This window comes from Bidens hawaiensis, unplaced genomic scaffold, assembly GCF_021521415.1.
Source record: "Bidens hawaiensis isolate Kalapana, Puna unplaced genomic scaffold, B.hawaiensis_p1.1 tig00001236_1, whole genome shotgun sequence".
Taxonomy (NCBI): domain Eukaryota; kingdom Viridiplantae; phylum Streptophyta; class Magnoliopsida; order Asterales; family Asteraceae; genus Bidens; species Bidens hawaiensis.
The window spans coordinates 3,672,830-3,696,788 of NW_027491070.1; the positions used below are offsets into that span (position 1 = coordinate 3,672,830).

The following is a 23,959-nucleotide window of genomic DNA, read 5'->3' on the forward strand; positions in this document are numbered from 1 at the left end:
ATGTTGTCGTCACTTCTATTAATCAACCCCAATCTAGCCAAATCCTTCACCTCACATTCAGGCAATGTATTGAGAGATCTCAACGTCCTCTTAAAGTATTGGATCCCATCATATCTTTTCACCACGAACACTTTTAACTGTTCATCATATAGCCAACAGATAATTCCTTTCTTTGATTCAGCATGGCCTTTGATATTATAACTTTTCTTGAACATGGTTGGAACAGCAGGCTTCTTAGTTTTGATAAACCAATGAGCATAGCCTTCCTTCCATCTAGGCTGCTCCTCCCATTCTGTATCATCACCTGCTGTTTCTTGACATACATCTGACTTTTCAACTTCAGGGATCTCGTGTTCAACATTCTCCTCAACTATTTCACCCTCTTCAACATCATCTTCAATCACTATTTCAGCACCAATCTTTTCAATCTCCTCAATTGGTAGAATATCATCTTCACACATAAACTCATCATCCAACATATCATCATCTAATTCCTTCAAGGCATCGATCACATCATCTCCCATCTCCTCGTCATCAACCATCACCACCTCATCACCACCAGAACCGCCAGTTGCGCTTGCAGACTCCCCCTGAGCTGTGGAAGTCCCAAGAGTTTGAGTAGTTCTTGGCAACTCACCACCTGCACCTTTCGATGCATTGGGATCATCGTCTCTGTCATTCCTCTTCTTTGTCCTGAGCTCGTCGCCTTTACAGCTCATCTCCCCCTGAGATGCCAAGAACTCCTTCATAGCATCTATAATTTTCCCATGAACATCGATTATCAGATATAAGAACCCAAACACACCTTGAATACTGATTGAAATCGAAGAAAGATAACAAAGATGAATCGACAGGTAAGATCGCTAAGTTCGCTGGTAAATCGGAGAGTATAAGTTCGCTGATATTTGAGAATAATGAACGAATGACCTTTGAAAATCCTTATATAGGGGCGTTGTTATACAGGCGAAGTTACGGTTAACTTCGCCTAGGCGAAGTTATTCACAAGTTCGCCTGTTTAACAACTTCGCCTATATTTACAAAATCAAACCTTATAATTTGAACATTTTTCAATTAACTTTTAAAACTTCCCTTTGAGAATTAAATGACACGATCAAGTCCAAGTAACCAGATATAAAAGCATACAACTATATACAAAGAAAACTTTTAACAATTAAAGTTTAAGGGATCAAATTTCAGTCTTTACAAGGGACTACTACGTTTTAGAAAAGATCCGAACAGGAATCATACTAATTACGTGAGTGTCACATAGATCCGTGTTTAGCTGTATTATGACATAAAGAAACAGGTTGTAGGCAGGTAAATAACTTAAGATGGTTTTCATCGTTTCTGTGATACGAGTTAGGTTCAATTATGCCTCAAAATTTAAGTGGGCAACAACTCAGAGATTATGATGCCTCCTATCTATTCTCAAAGCGTATTTGGCTTTCCCCAAGTCACCCCGAATTGACCTCGACCCATAGTGTCTGATTAAGTTTGTAAGTACTCTTCATCTGCTTCCCGCTCTCTTTCGTACTTCATGATTGAGAAGTCTTGACATTGTTAGCTCTAAAATGTTTCAATAACTCATAAGGTATTTTTCTTTTTTTTCTTTTTTTTTTAACGATAAACATTTACATAGACTTCAGAGTAGTAAACAACTGCAAGTCCCGAATCTGGATCACTGCAGTTTCTTGAAACGCTATCTTCACGGGAATCAGAACACTCACGGGCTCGTGTATGACTGGGTAATCGCTTTTCTGCCTATCATTCGGAAAGATATATATGAAGACAAGCAAAACTCTTAAGGAGTTTCCACGTAAAATCGAGTAGATTTAGTTTGTATCACATCTACTTTTACGCACCATAAAAAGTTACCATGACATACAATGACTGTTCTAAAGCCTTTTAAGCCTAATAACTCCACTAGTTAAGCACACAGAATCAGTATATGTATCATTTTCCAAGGTTGGATCAATTTTCTGTTAAAACATAGCAAATAGAACTTCTTACGAAGTAGTAGACTTGAAAAATAATTTCATTTCCCTTAAAAAATTTTAACATCAATCGCCCCGACCAAAACAAAGTCTTCAGGTAAACGGCTATCCCGAAGATCCAATGGATCAGCTGGACCGACCACATAGTAGTATGTGTCCTTCTAACTAAGTATGATCGACTATTTTTAAGCGAAAGAATGAAAACTCATCATAAACCGCCCCGGTCACTTTCAGTCATCTGGTTAATGGCTATCCTCATATTCTACAAGTAGAAATGAGGACCAAACATGTCCTAAGACATGTCCTTCAAACTGAGGCAACCGACATAATTCTAAGCGATAGTGACGATTTTTTTTTTTTTTTTTAAACGAACATAAAAAGCATGGTTACTCGGGATTGATCATCCCATTCAGCTCAATAAGGTTTTGAAATCTTGTTTTGTCAAACGCTTTAGTATATAAATAGCGAAATTATCAAGCGTATCCACCTTTTCAAGCACAATCAGTTTCTTCTCAGCACAATCCCGTATAAAATGATGACGTATGTCAATATGTTTAGTTTTACTGTGCTTCACGGGATTGTTAGTTACTGAGATAGCAGCTGTGTTATCAATGCAAATAGGAGTAAGTAAGAAATTCAGACCATAGTCGCGCAACTGTTGTTGAATCCAAAGAACCTGGGAGCAGCAGTTGGATGCTGCCATGTATTCTGCTTCACAGGTTGAAATTGCGACTGAAGTCTGCTTCTTGCATTGCCACGACACCAATCTGCCACCAAGAAACTGACATCCTCCAGTTGTTGACTTCCGACTCTGATTGCACCCTCCATAATCAGAATCTGTGTAAGCGACCAACTCCATGTCTCCTCCTTTTGCGTACCACAACCCCAGCTTAGGTTTGCCTTTGAGATACCGCAAGTTCCTCTTCACACCCTTCATGTGAGATTCCTTTGGGTTTGCCTGAAAACGAGCACAAAGACAAACTGCAAACATAATATCAGGCCTAGAAGCAGTTAAGTACATTAAAGAACCTATAATAGCCCGATACTGAGTTGGGTCCACATCTGCGTCATTGTCAGAATCAGCACCCAATTTATGGTTGACGCAGATTGGAGTATCGAATGGAGTGCTGTCCTCCATCTTGAAGCGTTTGAGCACATCATGGACATACTTGGTCTGATGAATGAACATCCCTTCCTTCTTCTGATCAACCTGCAATCCTAAAAAGAAAGTTAGTTCACCCATAGCACTCATTTCAAACCTTTTCTTCATGACGGCCTCAAAATCTTGACACATGGAGACTTTTGATGCAGCAAAAATAATGTCATCCACGTAGACTTGCACTAGCAGGAAGTCGCTTCCTTGTCTCTTCACAAACAGTGTGCTATCAATCTGACCTCTTTCAAACCCATTTTCAAGCAAGTAATCTGATAAAGTTGAGTACCAGGCACGAGGTGCCTGATGTAGTCCATACAACGCCTTGCTTAATTTGTACACATGGTCTGGAAAGTCTGGGTCAGGAAAACCCGGAGGTTGCTCAACATACACAACCTCATCAACTTTCTCATTTAGGAATGCACTCTTTACGTCCAACTGAAAAACCTTCATCTTTTTATAAGCAGAAAATGCCAAAAACAATCTAATGGCTTCCAATCTTGCCACAGGAGCGAACACTTCATTATAATCAATCCCCTCTTGTTGATTAAAACCTTTAACGACTAGCCTCGCCTTGTTTCTTATAATAATCCCTTTCTCATCTCTCTTGCACTTAAACACCCATTTTGTGCCTATCGCATGCATATTCTTTGGTTTTTCAACCAAAGTCCAAACTTCCATTTTCTTGAACTGAGCCAACTCTTCTTGCATGGCTTCGACCCACGAGCTGTCCTTGAGAGCCATTTGATAATTCTTCGGTTCAATCTGGCTGATAAAGCAGGTGTACAAGCATTCGTTGATTATGCCTGTCTCCTTAATGCTTGTGTAAACACAGGTGTGCTCATTCAAGCTACGTCTTGTTTGTACACCGGAGGACACATCACCAATCACATTCTCCAAAGGGTGATCTTTATGAATTCTCGTGGTCGGAACAGAACCGACATGCAGATTGTCTTCCAAGTTAGAAGAGAGCTCGTCAATGATTGTTTCTTGCTGAGAGTGAAACAGATTGAAAAATTCTTCTTCAGTCGAGGCAGCAAGGGTATCGATAGCATTTGATGAGGAAGGTTGACATTTATCGATCAGCTGTCTTTGCAATAGATTTTCTTCCTCATCAAGGATCATCTTCGTAGCAACTCTCTCTTCTTCTTCAGCAATATCCAAATACGGTATGTTAAAAGACTTAAAAAGTTTAACATAGTCGAAAAACTCAGCAGGTCCGTTGCTTGGTTTTGGCGGTTGGTAACTTGTGATATCGGTGTTACACACCACCTCAACCTTGCTGGTCGATGTATTAAAGACACGTCTGTTGGGTGTCCCAACAACATAACCGACTAAGATTCCTTCATCGGCTACTTCACCAAATTTAGAATTTGTCTTTAAAATCGAACAAGGGGACCCGAATGGTTCAAGACCACTCAAGTTGGGCTTCCTCCCATGCATAAGCTCATAACACGTTTTATTAAGTCGTTTAACCGTCAAGACTCTATTGAGGATATAGCAGGCTGTAGCAACAGCTTCAGCCCAGAACACCACAGGAAGCTTTGAATCAGCCAGCATAGTTTTGGCTCCTTCAATTAATATTCTATTCTTCCTTTCAGCCACTCCATTCTGTTGCGGTGTATACGGAGCGCTGTATTGGTGTTCGATCCCTTTCTGAAGGCAGAAGATCTCCATCTCAAAATTCTTGAACTCCGTTCCATTGTCACTCCTGATGAACTTAACCCTTTTATCCATAACGTTCTCAACTTTGGTAATCAAATTCTTCACCATCTGAGCCGTTTCATCTTTTGATTTCAGGAAATATACCCACGAATATCGTGAGTAATCATCAGTGATCACCAAGCAATAAGAAGTACCTCCCAGACTTTTTGCATTCACGGGACCGAAGAGATCCATGTGAAGCAATTCTAGGGTACTGGCAATTGAATTGACTTTCTTGGTGAGATGGGATTTCTTGTGCTGCTTTCCCTTCTTGCACGGTAGACATTTGTCTTCAAAATTGAAACTTTTCAAGGGAACGCCCAGCACAAGTCCATTCTTGACAATGTGGTTCATCTTCCGAAGATGAATGTGCCCCATTCTCCTATGCCACAATTCGGACTCCGATTCGCTCGCTTTTGTCATAAGGCATGATTCTTCCGTGGCCATTTCAGTCGACCTCATATCCATAATGTACGTATTCCTCTCACGTGGAGCCTTCATCACAATCCACTCCTCTGGTATCTGAAAACCAGGATGTAACACAATTGCTTCATTCTTTGTGAAGTGTACGGTGTACTCCTTATCACAAATCTGCGACACACTCAGCAGATTGTGCTTCAATTCTTCGACAAAGTTTACTTTTTCTAATGTCATCTTCCCGTTAGACACCGTTCCCATTCCTGTAATCTTTCCTCCACTTTAACCTGCAAAGCTCACTCTCCCTCCTTGAACAGGTTTCAAATCGTGTAACAAGTTTTTGTTACCCGTCATGTGCCGGGAACAGCCGCTATCCATAACCCAAAGATTCTTGGCAGCCCTGTTCAACTGTTCCTGCACGATAAAGCAAAAGATTAGAATCTAGGGACCCAAGACCAATTGGTCTTGGATCTATACATCCCAAACTTTGGCTTTCCAAAGTTAGTATCTGGATAATTCCTGTAAGTCCTATTAGGATACCTCCTTGTAGATTGATTGTGAGGCCTTCCAAACCTTTGTGAATTGAAAGAATTATAGCTTGTGGTTTGGTTATTAGCAGTGTAAAACTGAGATTTGTTTCTATGAAAACCTGAATTAGTCACATTTTTGAATTTTGAATGGTTTTCATTTTTAGCAGTATGATAATTACTATTAGGCTTATTCTCAGTTTTAGTAGGCCTCACACCTCTGAATCGCTGCTTCAGAGGGCAATCTGCAACAAGATGTCCTAATTGATTACACCTAAAACAACACCTATGCTCAACTTTTTTATCAACCGGTGTTTTAGATGTCGAGGCTTTATTACCGCCCGTTCGTCTCACATATGGTGGGACGTACGGGTTTAGTGGAGTACTCTTTTTATTCGTCTTATCTTTCTCTCCACCATTGGGTAATACCACCTCCTCTTTTGCCTTACCAGACTCGGATGACTTATCCGAATCCGATGAGACTGGACTTGGATCAGAAATTTGAACACTTGAAACAGGCGAACTTGTTTCGCCTCCACTAACATTTGGTTCTTTACAAGTTACTTTAACTGGTACTGTCTGAGCAACCTCAAAGTCAACAGATTTCTGAACACTAGGGTTAAAAGTGTAATTGTGATTATAAGGTGGTGGAACCTCATGATAACCGATTCCTCCTCTCTTAGCAGAGGAACATTGATCACTAACAAGGTGATCAAGAATAGCAGAGGAATTTCTGAACTGCTCAAGTTTTCTATTCAATTCCACCACTTTCACCTGGTGATCAGCAATCTGTTTTTCTCTATCAGCGATTAGTTTGGTTTTTTCTTCCAAAACTTCATAGCTTAGATCAATCACTTCAATTTTTTCAGCAAGTTTTGCTTTTAGATTTTTAATATCTTTTTCACAAGCTTTTATCTTTACTTTATAACTATTTTCTCTTGTTTTAGTATAGTGATGATCTTCTTTTAAAGTTTTAAACTCAGCATCCAAACTAACATACTGATCAGTTATAGTAGCTAATTGCTCAGACAAGTTTTCGCATTTAGAACAAGTAGGTTTAGAACATACCTCGGAGAGCTGGTCTTTAACATCTGCCATAAAAGCTTTTTCTTCTCTGAACCTTCTCATTTCCTTCAGTTTCAACCTTCGCCAAATTGGCCTGTTCGAAAGTTTCTTCAGAATGCAAGTTCCAGTTGTATTCACCATCTCATCTGGAAATCATTGCACTATAATCTTTAGAACCCCCACTTTGCTGTGTAGACCTGCCCTGACTTCGTTCCATACGCTCATTCCTGCATTCCTTTGCAAAGTGACCATTTTGCTGACAATTGTAGCATCTTACCTTCGTCTTGTCAAACCCTGGCCTTCCACCGACAAACTTCCTTCCGGTCTTTCTCATAAACCGCCTCACTCTTCTCACGATCATGGCCATCTGCCATTGTAGATCCATTTCTTCCAGATCATCAGCATCAATCTGGTCATAATCTTCATCCAACATAGCTGGATCAACAATCTTCCCCTAAATGTAGTTCTCATAGGAAGCAATAAAAGAAGCATATAGACCAAACTGCTCTTCAGCAGACTTGACACTCATAGGCATCTTGGAGTAGCTGTTGCTGGGAATACTTGGAGAGCAACTACTCTTGCTTACCTGGGGTTGAGAACCACTCGATCCACCTGCTACATAGCAAACATCACCATTTGTGTTGACTGACACATGCCCCTCATGTGATGAATTTGCGCCCGACTCTCCCTTCGAGTAGTAGGCAGCAGATTCAGTCTTCGATCCTGAGCTAGTGTTGACTTTAGCTCCATACATACCTGGATCTTGAACCTGATCCATAGGTGTCTCTTTTCTGACCATGTTAAGCTCAAAGGTTCTGAGCTTGTTGACTGCCGTTTCTAGATCATATGTGGGAAAGTCTTTGTCTTCCCTCATCAGCACAGTGTACATCTCCCATTTTGGTGGGAGAGCATCTAGAAGCTTCTCAACTATTTCTTCTTCTCGGTAGGAAATTGAATAGTTGCTCAATTCAGTCATCAGATGGTAATATCGAGTGATAATATCATCTAAAGATTCATTCTTCAAATACTTGAAGACTGAGAACTGGGTTTTGAGCAATTTTATCTTTGAAGCACGGATTCCTACATTCCCTTCAAATCTGTTCTCAAGAGCTTCCCAAAGCTATCTTGCTGACGTATACTTTCTAAACGTATGAAGGATCTCTTGTGGAAGAGCCATAGTAATAGCAGCATGAGCCTTGCTCTCGGCCTCATACATCTTTTTCTCTTCTTCTTCCATTTTGCTATACTTTTTGATTTGATCACGACCTTCATACTCCATAACTGGTGGAATATAACCATCCTGGATGCACACCCACATCTTCGCATCCTGGTACTTGACATATTGTATGAACCGATCCTTCCATGCAACGAAATCGGTTCCCTTCAGCAACCTTGGGGCCTTAGTAGCTGACCCTGCTTCTACTTCCATCTTTACTAACTCAGAGATGTTAATTGACGACATCTTTCTCGAAAACAAAGAAACCCGAAAAAAAATCAAAAAATTTTCTGAAAAGTACTGTAGGCGAAGTTACGGATAACTTCGCTTAAGCCTTAACATCGCCGCTGATTAACTTCGCTGAAGAACTTCGCAGATGATTAACTTCGCTTAAGGTAAGCGAACTTAGGAGGTAGGCGGAGTTGTGGAGAACTTCGCTGAGTTAGGCGAACTTGAGAAGGTAGGCGAAGCTGTGGATAACTTCGCTTAACCTTATATCTTCGCCGAAACCCTACGTATCCTGACGGCAACTTCGCCTGATGAACACGGACGTTTTTGCAGATCTGAAATCTGGATTTTACGAGGTTTTTGACGGTGCAAAGGCTTGAATACGATGGTAGGAGGTAAGATTGACTCAAAAACACAGAAAACACGTCCCGCGAATAGTCGAAACGGGACGATTTCTACACCCGCGTGAATATCCCTAACCAAACAATCGAGCAAAAGCTCTGATACCAATTGTAGGTTCCCTGGATGGATCGCACGAGATATCTCGATCTACTCAGGTGCGGAATCCCTGCGTAGATCGTTACGAGCTTAGAAAACGAATCAAACAAACACACGAATAAACGAACACACGTTATGTATTATAACTCAAACACGTGATGTAATATCACTGTTACAGACTCTCGTCCTCACGTTACAATGAACTCGATGAACAACGAACACTAAAACAATTGATTCCACCAAACAGCCGTAACCTAGGACTATTTATACACGACAACTTCGCCTGGCATGTTCAGGCGAAGTTGTCCATAACTTCGCTTGACTAACAAGTTCGCCTAGGCGAACTTGTTAACAACTTCGCTTAAGACATATATAAAACATAATTAACATTACAGACTCGATTACAGACACTAGACTATGAACTACTGACATTATGCACCAACAGCGCGTGCCATGAAACTCGCGCCCACGCGCCTGAAAAAGCGTTCAGATTGACCACATGATGTCACGTCGTCACAACTTCCTGCACATCCTGAAACCGTCAGAAGACGCCAACGTCCTTTCAACCGTTTGGACTGTCCTTATCCTTTCACCAACCCTCCGAATTTCAAAAAGATTCAAAAATAAAAGGGAATATATCCCCTTACCTTGGAAAGCAAGAAACCATAAGACAAGTGCGGGTACAGTGTCAAGGCGAAACCCTTCACATACTTAGCACTTGCAGGGAATTGAAGCCAAGAAGATCGATCTTATGGGCCATGCTTGCGGAAAGAGAAATAACACCCCCGCATGGCGGAAACGTTGAGAACTAGATTGTTTGAAGCTTCAAGGTGGAATTGGTTGTTTAACATAACTGATCACTATGTCTAAAACTACCAAAACCTCGTGGAGAATCTACACAAGTGAAACTCAACGCTCCCGACTTGCGAAGAGGTTACACACCTACCCGCATCATACCCAAAGATCAGGCAGAAAAGTCGGGAATTTTCTGCAAGTGACATTAGGAAAACTGCGGGAAGAATCCCCACGGAGAACCTTATAAAATGAAAACCCCTTTTTAAAGCCCCTTGCTTAAAATCCAAAAGTTCCCATCACTTATTAACAATTCATGAGAAGAACAATTGACTGGGGGGACTTGAAGAGGTAGGTTCCCGCAAAGCTCAGTTGGACCCACAAGACTCACCTTGAAGAGGTACGTCTACGCAAAGACCAACTGGATCCGCAGGACCCACCATGCTCAGAGAGATCAAGACCTTACACGCAGTAAGCCAGTTGTCCCCGCAGGAAAGCCTCCCTTGGTACAGTACCCTGCCTGTCCCCGCAGCTGTGGGTACAAGCCAAGAAGGAAGGCTACCCGCACTAACAGTAAGGCTACACGTATAAGGCACTAACTCTTAATACTTCAGTAATGTCACCTGAATAAGGAATGAGCAGGGCGGGAATATTCCCGCCCAAAAGAGCCAGTCCGTACGCTTCTAGAAGATCTTTTGTACTATACCTACCAAGGTATGGACAAATAGACAAGATATGACAAAAGCAACCCATGAACCAATCACAGGGTGACAACTCACTGACAATAGTACGAGGAGGAACACACTCCAGTACAAAATGTCACTATCAGCCGCTGCCTACCCACCAACTCTCATCATGGCGCGAACGTATCCCATAGTTGGTGGAAAAGGAATATTATATACAGCTGGCCGTACCTGCTTGGAAACCTACCTTCGGCTATAAATACTCCAACACCCTGGAACGGTATCATCATCTTCTCTCTAGCTATTTCTCTCTATATACACTTATATTCAGAGCAACCTAGTCTGATTCTCACGCCGGAGGGTGGTCACAAGGAGGAACCCCCCCTCTCAGTGACGAGCTTACGGTGTCTGTTTTGCAGGTTGAGAAGAATAGCCATCTTTGCCGGACCTAACCCTCGTGGGAAACATCTACTTAACCCTAAGATTATCCTTAATCTGTCGGGGTCATCTAGTGTTTCTTCACAACCCCAACTTTATATTCACATAAAAATAAATAAACGTATCAACGTACTCAAGTGGGTCTATAGAAAAAGAAGAAAAAAAAGAAAAAAGAAGCCTGACTCGGAAATAACGACTTTATGCGTGAAATATAGATGTCAAACATATTTTGAACCCAAACTTTTTGACTGAAGTCAAGTTAGCTAAGACTGAGGGTGTGGGGGCTTCAAAGGGGGCGCTAGAGCCCCTCCGCTCGCGCCCCCAGGCGCTAATACCACACCAACAGGGGCGCTAGAGAGGCGCTTTGGATAGCCGTGAGCATGGTAGCGGGAGAAGATAGAGGAGGGCACAATTTTTGAGGGTTTTTCACTCGTTGGGGTGTTTGACCAGCCGAAAAAAACAAAAAAAAAATATTTTCTATATAAACTATACTCCATTTCACCCATTTTTATACAAAAACTTCACACCATCACCCAAAATCAATTCATCTTCTCAACTTTTTTTTAAAAAAATGGCTGGAAATTGGTTCCCAAACCTTGATTCAGATTATCTTGACGACGATTCATTGAACACGTTTATGGGTTAATTTTTAGTATGTTTTTTTTGTAATTTGAATTTTAGATATTAATGTGTTTTTTTAATAATTTATGTGTTTTTTTAATATTATGTTGTTTGAATATATTTATAAAAAAAATTAAAAAAAAAAATTCGCTGGAGCCCCTCCACACCAGGGGCCAAGGGCTCCACCAGGGGCTCCAACACCCCCCTTATCCAGTTTCTCTCTCTGACACACGTAATAATATTATTGGTTCTTGGCTCTGCTGGAGCCCCCACCGAAGCCCTCACACCCCTTAGTCTAATTAAGTTTTGACCAAAACTTTTTCATAACCTAATTCTTTTAAGTGACAATCGTATCTTATGATATATTATCAAAAGATATTGATTTGACTTTTGTTTTCTAGTTACCTGTTTGATTTTTTTTTTCGTACACACCATTTATCTGCTAAGATTCTCCTATAGGTTTGTGTATGCTATAGTTCCCTACATGCTCTACATTTACTAGCCACCACAAAAAAACTTCCCGTTTGAATCTTCCTCCTGAAGCTTTCAGTCCTTCACTAGCCAACACAAAAAAAAAATAAAAAAAAATGGTGAGATTTAATAGAGGTCGCGATATTGGCACGCTCTTTTTCTATTTTGACATGGTTAATATGCTCCATATTGTTATGAAACAAGTTAAGCTCTCCTCATTTTATAATGTGATACAAAAGTATCTTACCCGTACGTATTTCATAATCAAGTGTATAATGGGTGCTTCCGCAATCAAGTCTCTCTTACATGCTTTACATTGTCTAATATGGAGCATATTAGGCTCTCCTTGTCTCCCTGTATGAGAGAAAGATCTCTTACCTTGTACTTGACTCAATATCAAATATTCAGATGGATAGTGGGTGAGTCTCAAAAATCAAGTCTGTTTTTTCCCCATATATGTTTTATATTGGTTAATATCGAGCATATCAAGTATTTATATATGCGATTCATCACGACCTTAAACATTCATTCTTGAATTTTGTCATTGTTAGCCTAAACATTCATTCTCAAATTATATCACAATGTTGCGGTGGAGCGCCAACTATCTGTTAAGTCATCCAAGGAGGATCGTGTGTTGCTGCATAAGCGATCACCTCCCGTTTCGGTTACTTATGGAAGTCCTCTAAGCAATTCGAGTAATGTTTTTGTTGCTAGTTGTTATTATTATTATTATTATTTCTAGGTAGTAATTATTAGGAGTACAAACGAGCCAACTCGTTTAACTTACACGGAATTCGAGCTCGATTCGTGAGTAGATATTGTTTTTTTTATGTAATTGGTTTTTACCGAATTTATTTTCCCAATTACAGTACTGAGGGATGACCATGACTTGTTAGGGTTCGAGTCATGATATCACCCGATTTTACCGGCTCCTCGCTGTCATGCGGTTTGACGGGCGTGGGGGTCGGGTTTTATCCTGGAAATCCCTCAATAGGTGGACCGCTAGGGGTTTCGTTCATCCGGACTCGTGGCCGGTTCGGGCTACCTTTAGCCAATGGGAGTCGCGCACGAAGTACTCAGCGTTAATTTTGCTACTGTTAACGTGGGACCGAGATAAGCTTTTTGCTACTGTTCACGTGGGTCCCATCTTGTTTCCTTAACCTCCAAGAATATAAATAAAACAAACAATAAAATTCCAAATTCAAATAGTAAAATAATTCAATAATTTACTCTTCCTATAAATCCATCCGTTACTTAAATAAAACCACAATCACCATCACCACTTCACCAAACCCTTAACCGCCACGTCACCACCGGCGATCAATAAACACACTCACTCACTCACTCAGCCGGTGTATAGTATACTCACTCTCACATTATTATTATTATTATTATTATTATTATTATTTATACAATAAAAATGACTGATTCTTCAACTGAAGTTATTATTCCTCTACAACCTTCAATTGAACAACTGATCACCAAAATCTGCACCACGAGAACCGTACCACCGCCAGATATTGCCGCTCGCCGGTCATTATCGAAGCTCACCGAAGCAAAGGCGATCGAAATTTTGACTAAAATCGGTAATTCGAAAGAAATCCGTGAGTTTTCGCGTTTCATTTGTTTTATGGCCTACAAGGAAACTGCCACGTCACCAAAGGAGGATCGTGTGTTGCCTCAGAAGCGATCGCCGGCGGTTTCGGTTACTGATGGAAGTCCTCTGAGCAATTCCAGTAATGCTTATTGCGTTGTTGTTAGTTAGTTACTGTTATTATTATTAATTTTAGGTCGTAATTATTAGGAGTGCAATTGAACCGCGTTTAACTTACACGGAGCTCGAGCTTGAGCTCGTGAGTAGATATTCAAGCTCGAGCTTGGCGAGTTAACTATTTATTAATTAATATTTATATATTTATAACTCTTTTTATGATTTTTTTTTCAATTATAATTTTAGTATTAAATAATATTATATTATTTAGTTATGTTTAATTAATTTTTCATAACATTACATATATTAATTAATAATTATTAATTATATATTTAAAAGATTATATAAAGGATTAAGCTAGCTTACTTTTAGGCTTGGGCTCAATTAAGCTCGTCTCGATCAAGCTTTTAAACGAGCCGATCTCGAGCAGCTCGATTGGCTCGGCTTGTTTTGCACCCCTAGTAATTATGAATGGGTGTAAACAGGCCAAGCTCGTTTTGAGCTCTTTTTATAAAGCTCGAGCTCGGCTCGGCTCGGCTCGTTTATTATATATAATTAATTTATATATATTTTAAATTATTTTTATGTATCTTGAGAACTTGGCTCGAGCTCGTGTTTTCGGCTGTGAAGTGTGAAATTAATACATAGAAGTACAAAACAGGTAAAACTTATAAATACACAAGGCTCGTTAAGGCCCGACTAGCCTAAACGAGCTTCCATACAAGGCTCGAGCTTGCGCTCATTTGAGGCTTGGCTTGAGCTTAATAAAGCTTGGCTCGTTTTGAGATTTTGTCGATTCGGGCTCGAGTAGCTCGCGAACAGCTTGGCTCGTCTGCACTCCTAATTATGATAGCGCAATTATAGTTAAGCTAACAGTAGATTAACTTTTATTACTCTACATTTTTGAATTGGAGTAGTTATTACTCTGTTTCATTTTCTTAGTGTAATTACTCTAGTTAAAAATCGTAAGTATAGAACTATTTGCACGTTAGCAGGTTAATTTCATTTGTACCGATCCCACACCTGTATATCACATTGTGAGAGTTTTACTTACCTTTTTTGTTTTTTTTTAATGTGATTTAGCCATTAAGGGTTTATGCATCTAATTTGGTGTTTTCATCATATACATGTGAATCACTCATAACTGTGATTGAAACTTGAAAGAGGCCTATTAAATGTGTAGAATTTAACTACATATAGAATAATGATATACTTATTGTAGAATTGTTCTTAGCTATATGTTGTGGGATTCACTAGGCGCTAGTTGGGCGGTGGGGGTACCGACTAGAGGTTAATGGGATTGGAATTTTATTTGTAAATTTTCAAATATATGTATACACATGAAATTTTATATATGACTTGTCAGTTTTGACCGAAATCTGACCAATTTTGACAAGTTTTGACCATTTTTGACAAGTTTTGACTGCTTTGATTGATTTCCAAATAATAGGTCCGATTAGCCAAAATCGAATCGATTGAGGGCCTATTTCCAGTTATCGGTGCCTAGGCGCGATTTCTAACTACTTATAGAATAATGAATAATGATACTTATTGCTGTACGTTGATCTGAGTTTGTATCTATGATACTGATTGTTAGTTTACTTATATGAGCCTTACCTTAACATTTAAGTTTAACCGTTTGCTGTATAAAGAAACAAATTAACAGTCAAGAAGTCTGGTATAATAATAATTGCTAAATTGTGTTCTTGTTTGGGGTGCAGAATCTGCACACTTCATTTCTCCGAATTCCAAGCAGTCAGTACATTCACCTGGTTCTAGTTCAAACACTAGAACCATTCTTGACTACTATTCTGGATCTCCAAATGATGGCTCTGGTTCTCCAAATTCAAAGAAAATTACACCCGTGCCATTTTCGGGTTTCGAGGATGCAGTTCCGAATAACTCTACTTATCACTTTGCCGAATCTTCAAATGCTACAAACCGGGTTCAAAAACAACTAATATTCTTACCAGGTTGTGATCTAGATGACACAAATTGTAGTAATGTGAGTCGAAACTGGTTTGACTCTTCAAATACTAGACATCAGTTATCTGTGATCAAAGAGAAACAGATACTCTCACCATGCTCGAGTTCAAAGGTTACAAATCCTAGCCACTTCTATGATACTTCAAGTGCAATGCACAACGGTTCTCTAATTCCACATCAGCGTAGTTTAACACAGTGTGAGAGTATTGGTGGCCCCACAAACAGTCTTGCAGTTAGTAAACCGTCTTGCAAAGAGAAACAGATACTCTCACCATGCTCAAGTTTAAAGGGTACAAACCCTAGCCACTTCTTTGATACTTCAAGTGCCATGCACAACGGTTCTCTAATTCCACATCAGCGTAGTTTAACACAGTGTGAGAGTATCGGTGGCCCCACAAACAGTCTTGCAATTAGTCACCAGTCGTTACTCCTTTCTGAACTCGAATTTAGGAAAACGTTTTTGGTATATAGTTATGTAGGGAGGTTAGTAAATATCCAGCCTTTAATGTTTATGTAGGGTGCTTTTATATCCGCTTACTGAAATTTAGTCGAATTTGTGAACAGGAATACGCTTGAAGATGTGGTATCTGATGAAGATGCCATTGAAATACATAGAATGAAAACAATGACAATGTTTGATTTTGAAGAAAAAATATGGGCAAAGTATGGAAGCAGATTTATTGAACGATGTGATAGGGCAATGGTATGTAATAATGCAATACTTGTTCATGATTTAGTTATAAATCTCAATGATAAGTTATACATTGGGTCACCCAAGTATTTAAAGGTTGCATTAAGGCTACACAACATAAAAAAGTCAAAACAACGTTAAGCGTCACCTCGATATCAATTTGTTTTGGATTATGTCATTGTATTATTAGTTACAATGTAGACATCAACAAAGGTCCATTTTTCAGATGGTTTCCGGTAATAGAAATAATACAACCAAAGGACAATTTACATCAATTGCATTTTGGCTATGCAAGTATTCACATTTTAGTATTGGTAATTTAATTTGAATTTCGGTTTCACAACCGCTATTTCATCTTTTATATTGCAGCATCTTGATTGGGATTCTGGCAAGACACATATTTATCATTGCTATGTGGATACAGATGGAGCTCAACAGTTCAAGGTTTGTAGTTTGTTGCTCTTCATTTTTTTAGCCGCCTAGGATCTCAAATCTTGATTTAATATATCTTTGATGTAATTATGTGGTGCTACTTCTTGTAATAACGTTTCAGGGACCGTATCTTAATACAAGAAGAACTCACTTACAAAGGGAACTTGGAGACGACAACGTGTTAATCATCCAATTTGTAGATGATCAAAAATATGACATGCCATCCAATCATAGTAGCCCTATTGCTATTTATCGAAGGCTTTCTGGTGGGATTTCAGTCGGTTTGCGTCAGTATCGTCTTTTTGGTGAGCTTATTAGTTTCCTTTTTGATTATTTTTTTTTTCATCTGGTATGGTGATTTGTAAATCATATTTAAGCTTGTGATATGTTTTCAGCATTCAAAGAAGGCGATAGGAAAAAAACTAAAGATGACAATACGAAGAAACCACGGTCATCAATAAAATGTTTTTTTATTAGAAAAGAATCTCATGCACCGTGGGTTGAGAAAGACAATTGCATTTTGTTGAAAAAAACAAATCATGAGGCAAGGTGTCTGTTCATGCATGTGCATATGGTCTCCAGCATGGCCAAATACGTCTCTAGGTTAGTGTGCAAATTTTCCGTTTGTTGAGGTTGAGTAACGGGTCAGAATGGGTTAAACCGGTTGAACTTGAACATTTATATTTCGTTGCAGATGTGCACTTGCCCTATCAAATTCAATAAAGCTTCGTGTTGATCTCGCTTCAGTGAATGTTGAAAGAATCGAAGACATACGTTGTCGTGTATACCCCATCTTTGTTCATCTTAATGTCTTATTTTTTCCTCTACTTTTCTACAATATATATTTTATCCCATGTTATTATGGATTACAGGATGAATTTGGCTTTTTTGTTTGTGATGAAGATGGGAAACCGTTGATTCATACAGATGGGACAGGGTTTATTTCAGAAGATTTAGCAATTTTGTGTGCTAGAGATTTCTTTGAAGCTGATGGCTTAAAGGATGACGGTTATGAAGTATTGTTTTTCTCTTATATTTATACACTTCTAGGCTTCTACTGATCATATATAAATGGGCACATGCCCTGAAAACCTATGGACTTTTGTTGAATTCACACAAAAGTCCATGGACTTGTATTTTTCTGCTTATGTTCCTGTACTTTTAGAAAGTCAACAAAAAGTCACTCATATGAAGTTTAGTAACTTAATCATGCAAACAAGAAGGGCATATATGCATTTTCTGGGATTTTATAAGTTTCGGGGCGTAATCATGTAAAATTGGACATATATGTTAAAAATCAAGTTTGTTGACTTTTTAAGTTAAGAGATTACTTTTGTTGACTAGTCTCTACGTATGATTTCATTCTTTATTTCTCAAATTATGACATTTTAGTTGTCTTTTTAAGTTAAGTTATTAATTATGTAAAACTAGTCTCAACTTATCACTGTCATTCTTTATTTCTCAAATTATGACTTTTTAGTTGACTTGTTAAGTGGTTGATTAATGTAAAGTAGTCTCAACTTATGATTGCCATTCTTTATTTCTCAAATTACTAGTTTGTGGATCTTCTCAAGCGTGAGGGAGAATCACTTGGGATTATAGGCAAAGAATCTTGCATTAGAGAACCGGTAATTTTTAATGCTTCGTTGTTTCTAGAATCTTCTAGATCATAACATTTGTTTCTACATTTGTATTAGCCTTTGCTTGTCCAGTGCCGCTTGTTCAAAGACGGTTATGCCGTCAAAGGAACTCTTCTTGTAAACAAAAAGGTAAAATGTTCTTGCTTAAGCTTCTTATAAACCGATATACCTGAAAGAACAACTAGTTATGTTTATTTTCTTGATATTTTATTAAGCTTAAAAATGGAACAATTCAAGTCAGACCCTCAATGATAAAGGTTGAGAAAGATCCTAAACTTTCAGATTTAACTTCATTCAGTTCGTTGGAGATAGTTTCCGTAAGGTACTTTATTAGACTACTTTAATAATATTGTGATTATTGTTTAATAAGTAATTCTTTCACTTTTAATACCAATTCGTTGATTTTAGGTGTACCCTAATGCATGCAAATAGTTAGGTTATTTACCATCCTATAATCTGGATAGTTATTTATTATACCAAGCTGTGTTTATCGATAGGCTTCTAAATGAACCGAAAGAACATGGCTGGTGCATGCCCGTGTTCGTTCATTTAACACAAACAATTAAACGAGCGGGGGTTTTCTTGTCTGTGCTCGTTCGTTAAGAAACTGAACATGCTCGTATAATATAAGTGAATGGTTCATAAACAAAAATAGGCGAACGTAACTGAACACATATGAACATACATAACTGATCTAAAACTAGTTAAAGGTAATGTGAAGAACAATTTGTTAGGCCTAAAAAGGTATTAGTACTAGACTAAGTTAGTATTGGGCCAAAAAAAGTTAAAAATGAATATAATGGCAAACGCGATCAAACAAACTTAAATAAATGTCAACTAACATACATAAATGAACATAATCGAGAAATCGTAAATGAAGTAATGAAAAAACATAAATGAACTTAAATGAACGAACATTCACAGACATAAATGAGCGAACAAGACATGTTCATGTTCGTTCGTTTATTAAATAATTGAACATACATGAACTTCTCGATGAACGATTAAACTTCCATAAAGGCCATATTTTTATACAGCTTAGATAACTAATGGGAAAATGTTAATGTGCATTTTTTTTCTTAAATTTTCAGTCGTAAGCCAAGAAAAGCTGCCCTGTCAAAGAACTTGATAGCACTTTTAGCCGTAGGAGGTGTTCCTAAAAGTTACTTTTTGGAACTACTGGAAATTGCATTGCAAGATGCCCAAAAAGTATCCTCAAGCATGCGTGCAGCAGTAAGAGGTACTTTTAGTCTAATGAATTCAAATTGACCCGCTTGTATATAAACATGTCAAAACCTTTTTAAGTCAGATTGATCTGATGTGCTTCTTTGTGCAGTGGGTCTAAACTATGCGCAAATGGATGATTCTGCAACTTCAGTATCAATGATTGGTTCCGGGATTCCACTTGATGAACCATATCTTCAATACCGGTTGTCCATTTTAGCAAATGAAGAACGAAAAGGGCTTCGTGCTGGAAGGATTCCAGTTAACGAAAGTTATTATTTAATAGGGACAGCGGACCCTACTGGAACCTTAAACAGTGATGAAGTTTGTGTCATTCTGTAAGTGTTAGTTTCTACTTCATTTCATAAGTTATTCTCATTGTATTCAGTTAGATTTTAGGAGTTAGTTTGATACCTATCATTCTTTGTGTATTATGCAGCGAGAACGGTCAAATATCAGGAAAGGTTCTGGTTTATAGAAATCCAGGCCTTGACTTCGGAGATGTACACATTATGAATGCAAAATATGTTGAGAAATTGGAAGAATTTGTTGGAAATGCTAAATATGGTATTTTCTTCTCCACAAAGGGCGAGAGATCAGTGGGAACCGAAATTGCCAATGGTGATTTTGATGGAGATACATATTGGGTCTGTAGAAACCCACAGGTATGCATGAATTTTTCGGGTTATGTTATATTGGATAAAAAAAAAAAAGCTTAAAAAGTTATCTGTCTTTTTGTTGACAAATTTCAGTTATTACATTACTTCAAACCAAGTGAACCATGGAAAAGGAAGTACTCGACCCCAAGTGCACCTCGCAAGAAACCTAGGGAGCTTTCAGACGAGGAAAGAGAGAATGAGATTTTAGCCCTACTTTTTGCATCCCAAAAACATGGGTATGTTTCCTCACTTTATACTTTTTATATTTCTGTTGATTTTTGCAATTTCCATTGCTACATAGCCTACATAATCCTTTCTCTTAACACAAGATCGGTATATGTACTTTTAGAGCTGGCAAAATGGATGTGTCAAGTGGTTTGGGTAGGTTCGGGTCAAAATGGGCCATCAGTGTGGGTCGGTTGGTTTGGCTTTCAAGAAAAAAAATAATTTCTATCAACGATTTCTTATTTTCGACATACGATTACAATTATTTTTTATATTTTTAATAATTACATAATTTGAACAAAGGACTTTGTAATATTTTATTTAATAAGAACACGGTTTGGGTGACTTTTGACCCGTTTCCTTCGCTGTTTTGAATTACTTGACCCATTGGAGATAGGACGATTTAGTCATGAGAAGCACATGTTGCCCAACTGTTGACCCATTTTGTCAGCAATATTAATTTTTTTAGTTATTTGACTGTTAGATAAAACGTAACCGATTGATCCATTCATAAGGAATGGGTCGAAATTTCCACCTCTAGTATATAAAATGAAAAAAAAAGAGCCTAATCTGATCGAGTTTTAAAACAAACTACTGCACCAATTAGTAGCGTTTACTCTTTCAGTAAGGAAGCTGGTACAGCAGCTGATAGCTGGCAGGCATATATAGATCAATATCTTACTTTGGGAGAAAATGATGTTAATGAAAAGCGTCGGATTAAAGAAAAGCTGTTGCAGTTAGTTGATTTGTACTATGATGCACTCGATGCACCAAAAAGCGGGAAAACAGTTAGATTTCTGTTCTCATCTTTCCTATAGTAAAGGTTTTATATCTATAAGCACGACTCACTTCATTTCTCTTGTGTTTCTGAAATAGGTTGATATCCCTAGAGGTTTATTGCCGGATAAATATCCCAATTATCTGGAGAAGTACGCCAACAAATCATATAATTCTTCTTCTATTTTAGGAGAAATTTATGATAGAGCAAAGAATTATCAACCTGATTATGCGTTGATACGTGGTGAGCCGTGTCAGTTCTGCATTTATGTTTACCTTATGAGGTATTGTAGTTAATATTTTTGTGGTATGTAGAAATCTGGAAACTACCGTGTTTTAACGTCGAGATACCAGGCCCCGTTTTAAATTTATGGAAGATGAGGTACGAGTCATACAGGCAGGACATGTCTAAAGCCATGCAGTCTGGAGATGAATCAAAAAACGACTCGGCAAATATCGTGATGAATAAATATAAAAAGGTCTCGGTTCTTCTAAAATTTTATTTTAGCCACACGACCGACTTGTCTAGTTAGAAAACAATTTAATAATCGTTTGTAAATCAATAATGCAGATGTTATATGAGGCTGAAAATTTTGCAACGAGTACTAGGAAACTCGAGGATATTTACAACGAAGCCCTTGCCATCTATCATGTAAGTTATGACTATGCTATTAAGTTCACAGATCTTAGAAAGTGCGGGTTTGCATGGAAGGTAGCTGGTGAGGCTTTATGCTCGTTTCACGAGAGTAAAACCCCTGGAAGGTCATTTCCTTTCAAATCAACTGTATTATCCATGTTAATTTCGATTCAGAATAGCCACGCCAGCATGTATTATATGAGTTTTAAGGATTTGTTGTAAGTTGTAACGTTTGAGTCGTAGGTAGCCATGTTGTCGTATCTATAGGATTGCATTTGATGTAATATGTATGAGTGATTACCAGATTGCTGTGTTATATTAAAAAAAATAACTGAATCACTTTTAGGATTGAATAAACTGTTTGATTAAAATTAGTTCAGCCATGATGTTCCAAGCTCAATTATAAAGTTTCGAAGCTGAAATATGTCGTCGTCAAGCTTGGTTATGGTGTTTCAAGTTATTTTCTAGATAGTTGCAACATAAATGTTCAAAGTTGTATAAAGAGGTATAAAAGATTTAAATAGAGGTATAAAATTCGAAAAGAAAAACATAAAAAATACAAGGTTTGGTTCATTTAAAGTCAGTTAAAGGAGACATGTTAGTCACAACCATAACAGAATGTTGGTTAATCATATGTACCTAACCATAACCGTCGATTTTGTTTGTTTTGTGATTAATTTTGGTTAACTGTTTGGTTTTCGGTTATCTTTTGGTTTTTGCTCTCCATAGTAGTCACCATAAGTTTGGCTATGATCCTATGTGAATATGTGAATTTTATTTTTAACAAGCTATGATCCTTTTATTTGTTTGTATGACTAAGTCCAAACGTTTGGAACTTACGATGTGTTCCCAAACCATTTTTTAAAAGAGACAGGTACAAGAAAGGGAAAACAAGACTACAAAAATGTTTGTGTTTTTAGATTTTTTAATACAATGGAATAGAAAGAAGAGTATATAAGTACAAATCTTTCCTCCTCACTTTCCTTTTAGAATGGACCGATATTATGTAAATCCAAAACAAGATTTATCATTTACGGATTTTATTCTTCTACTTAACGTAAATAAAATAGTTAAATGCCTTTGCAAAGTTGTAAATTTTCTTTTATCTTTAATTTATTTTCTTTCTTTCGACCTTTAGAACACGAAATTACATTATATTATTCCCTTCCATATCTTTTCAATTCTATTTGCCTTCTTTTATTTCATTTATTAAAGACGGTAACACAACGTTAGATATAATAGACAATAAAGTTAAAATTCAAGTTGTTGAAACACAAATACATTTTATTAAATAAAACACAACACTGCTTACAAAAGAAGTTAACAAAGTCTAGAAAACAACTGTATATGAAACATTATTTCAACAGCGTTTTGAACTAAGTTCAATACATGAGTGAGCCTTTTTGAGAAAAAGGTGTCAAATATCTAGACTGATCCTGACACTCTAAGCCTGACTCGCTCAGGAACACCATCAAGGAAAAAACCCATCACCGTGAAAAAAACCCATTGAATAATGTTTCAAACCTGAGACCTTAAGATCTCAAGCCTTAACCATTACCCTCATGTTATTAGACCAGCATGCAAACTCCAAATGCGACTTTAATGATCAATTAAGAAAATAATTTCCATGCAATTTGACATATTGAAGTATTTTACTAATCGTTAAAAGGCATGACATGTAGACTATGATTTTGCCATAAAAGTTAAATTAGGTTACCATTCCTATCCTTGTCCAAGGTAATAGCTTTACCAAAATTTTGTCTACACGTAACATATGGAAGTTTAACTAAATTAGAAAAATGCGTGTCATCTTTGTCGTGGAGTTCATTGATCAGTTTATGTTGTGAAAAATACATTAAATATCCTATAATATAATTTGACTGTTTTTACAAAACAAAAGTAGATAAATATGTTGGCTCATCATGTCTATATCTTGTCGCTATACTTGCCAACGCTAGTTAGTACCTATATTTGCCAACACGAGTTCTTTCGGTTAATTGTCAATGCTAGTTGGTACCTATAATTGTCACGAGCCAAAATTTCAAGGTAAGAGTCCTTCTAGAAAGGTGTTACATATGTGCGTTTATGATTATTGGAGTGTGTTAATTTTAAAAAGTATAATATATATTATATATTTATATTAGGCTATCCATTATGGTGGATGTGAAAT

The 23,959-nt window shown here is 37.8% G+C and overlaps 1 protein-coding gene across 1 annotated transcript; it reads left to right on the forward strand.

The window, feature by feature from the left end:
- The first annotated feature begins 13,028 nt into the window (after positions 1 to 13,028).
- On the forward strand, positions 13,029 to 22,011 carry LOC143566717 (putative RNA-dependent RNA polymerase 5). The gene is made up of 19 exons (XM_077053343.1): positions 13,029 to 13,543; positions 15,240 to 15,987; positions 16,069 to 16,207; positions 16,565 to 16,639; positions 16,749 to 16,932; positions 17,023 to 17,230; positions 17,322 to 17,409; positions 17,500 to 17,643; positions 18,184 to 18,255; positions 18,325 to 18,396; positions 18,483 to 18,589; positions 19,359 to 19,507; positions 19,604 to 19,829; positions 19,931 to 20,156; positions 20,244 to 20,386; positions 21,001 to 21,163; positions 21,252 to 21,396; positions 21,468 to 21,631; positions 21,724 to 22,011. Exons 1-19 carry the CDS (start codon positions 13,228 to 13,230, stop codon positions 22,009 to 22,011), a joined length of 3,657 nt encoding a protein of 1,218 aa, XP_076909458.1. The 5' UTR covers positions 13,029 to 13,227.
- Positions 22,012 to 23,959: the final 1,948 nt, after the last annotated feature.

Excerpts from the sequence above, each read along its gene's own strand:
- LOC143566717 (XM_077053343.1), top strand. The coding sequence starts at position 13,228 with ATGACTGATTCTTCAACTGAAGTTATTATTCCTCTACAACCTTCAATT. Across the intron at positions 16,933-17,022 it reads GCGTCAGTATCGTCTTTTTG|CATTCAAAGAAGGCGATAGG; the intron begins GTGAGCTTATTA and ends ATATGTTTTCAG. Across the intron at positions 17,231-17,321 it reads ATGGCCAAATACGTCTCTAG|ATGTGCACTTGCCCTATCAA; the intron begins GTTAGTGTGCAA and ends ATTTCGTTGCAG.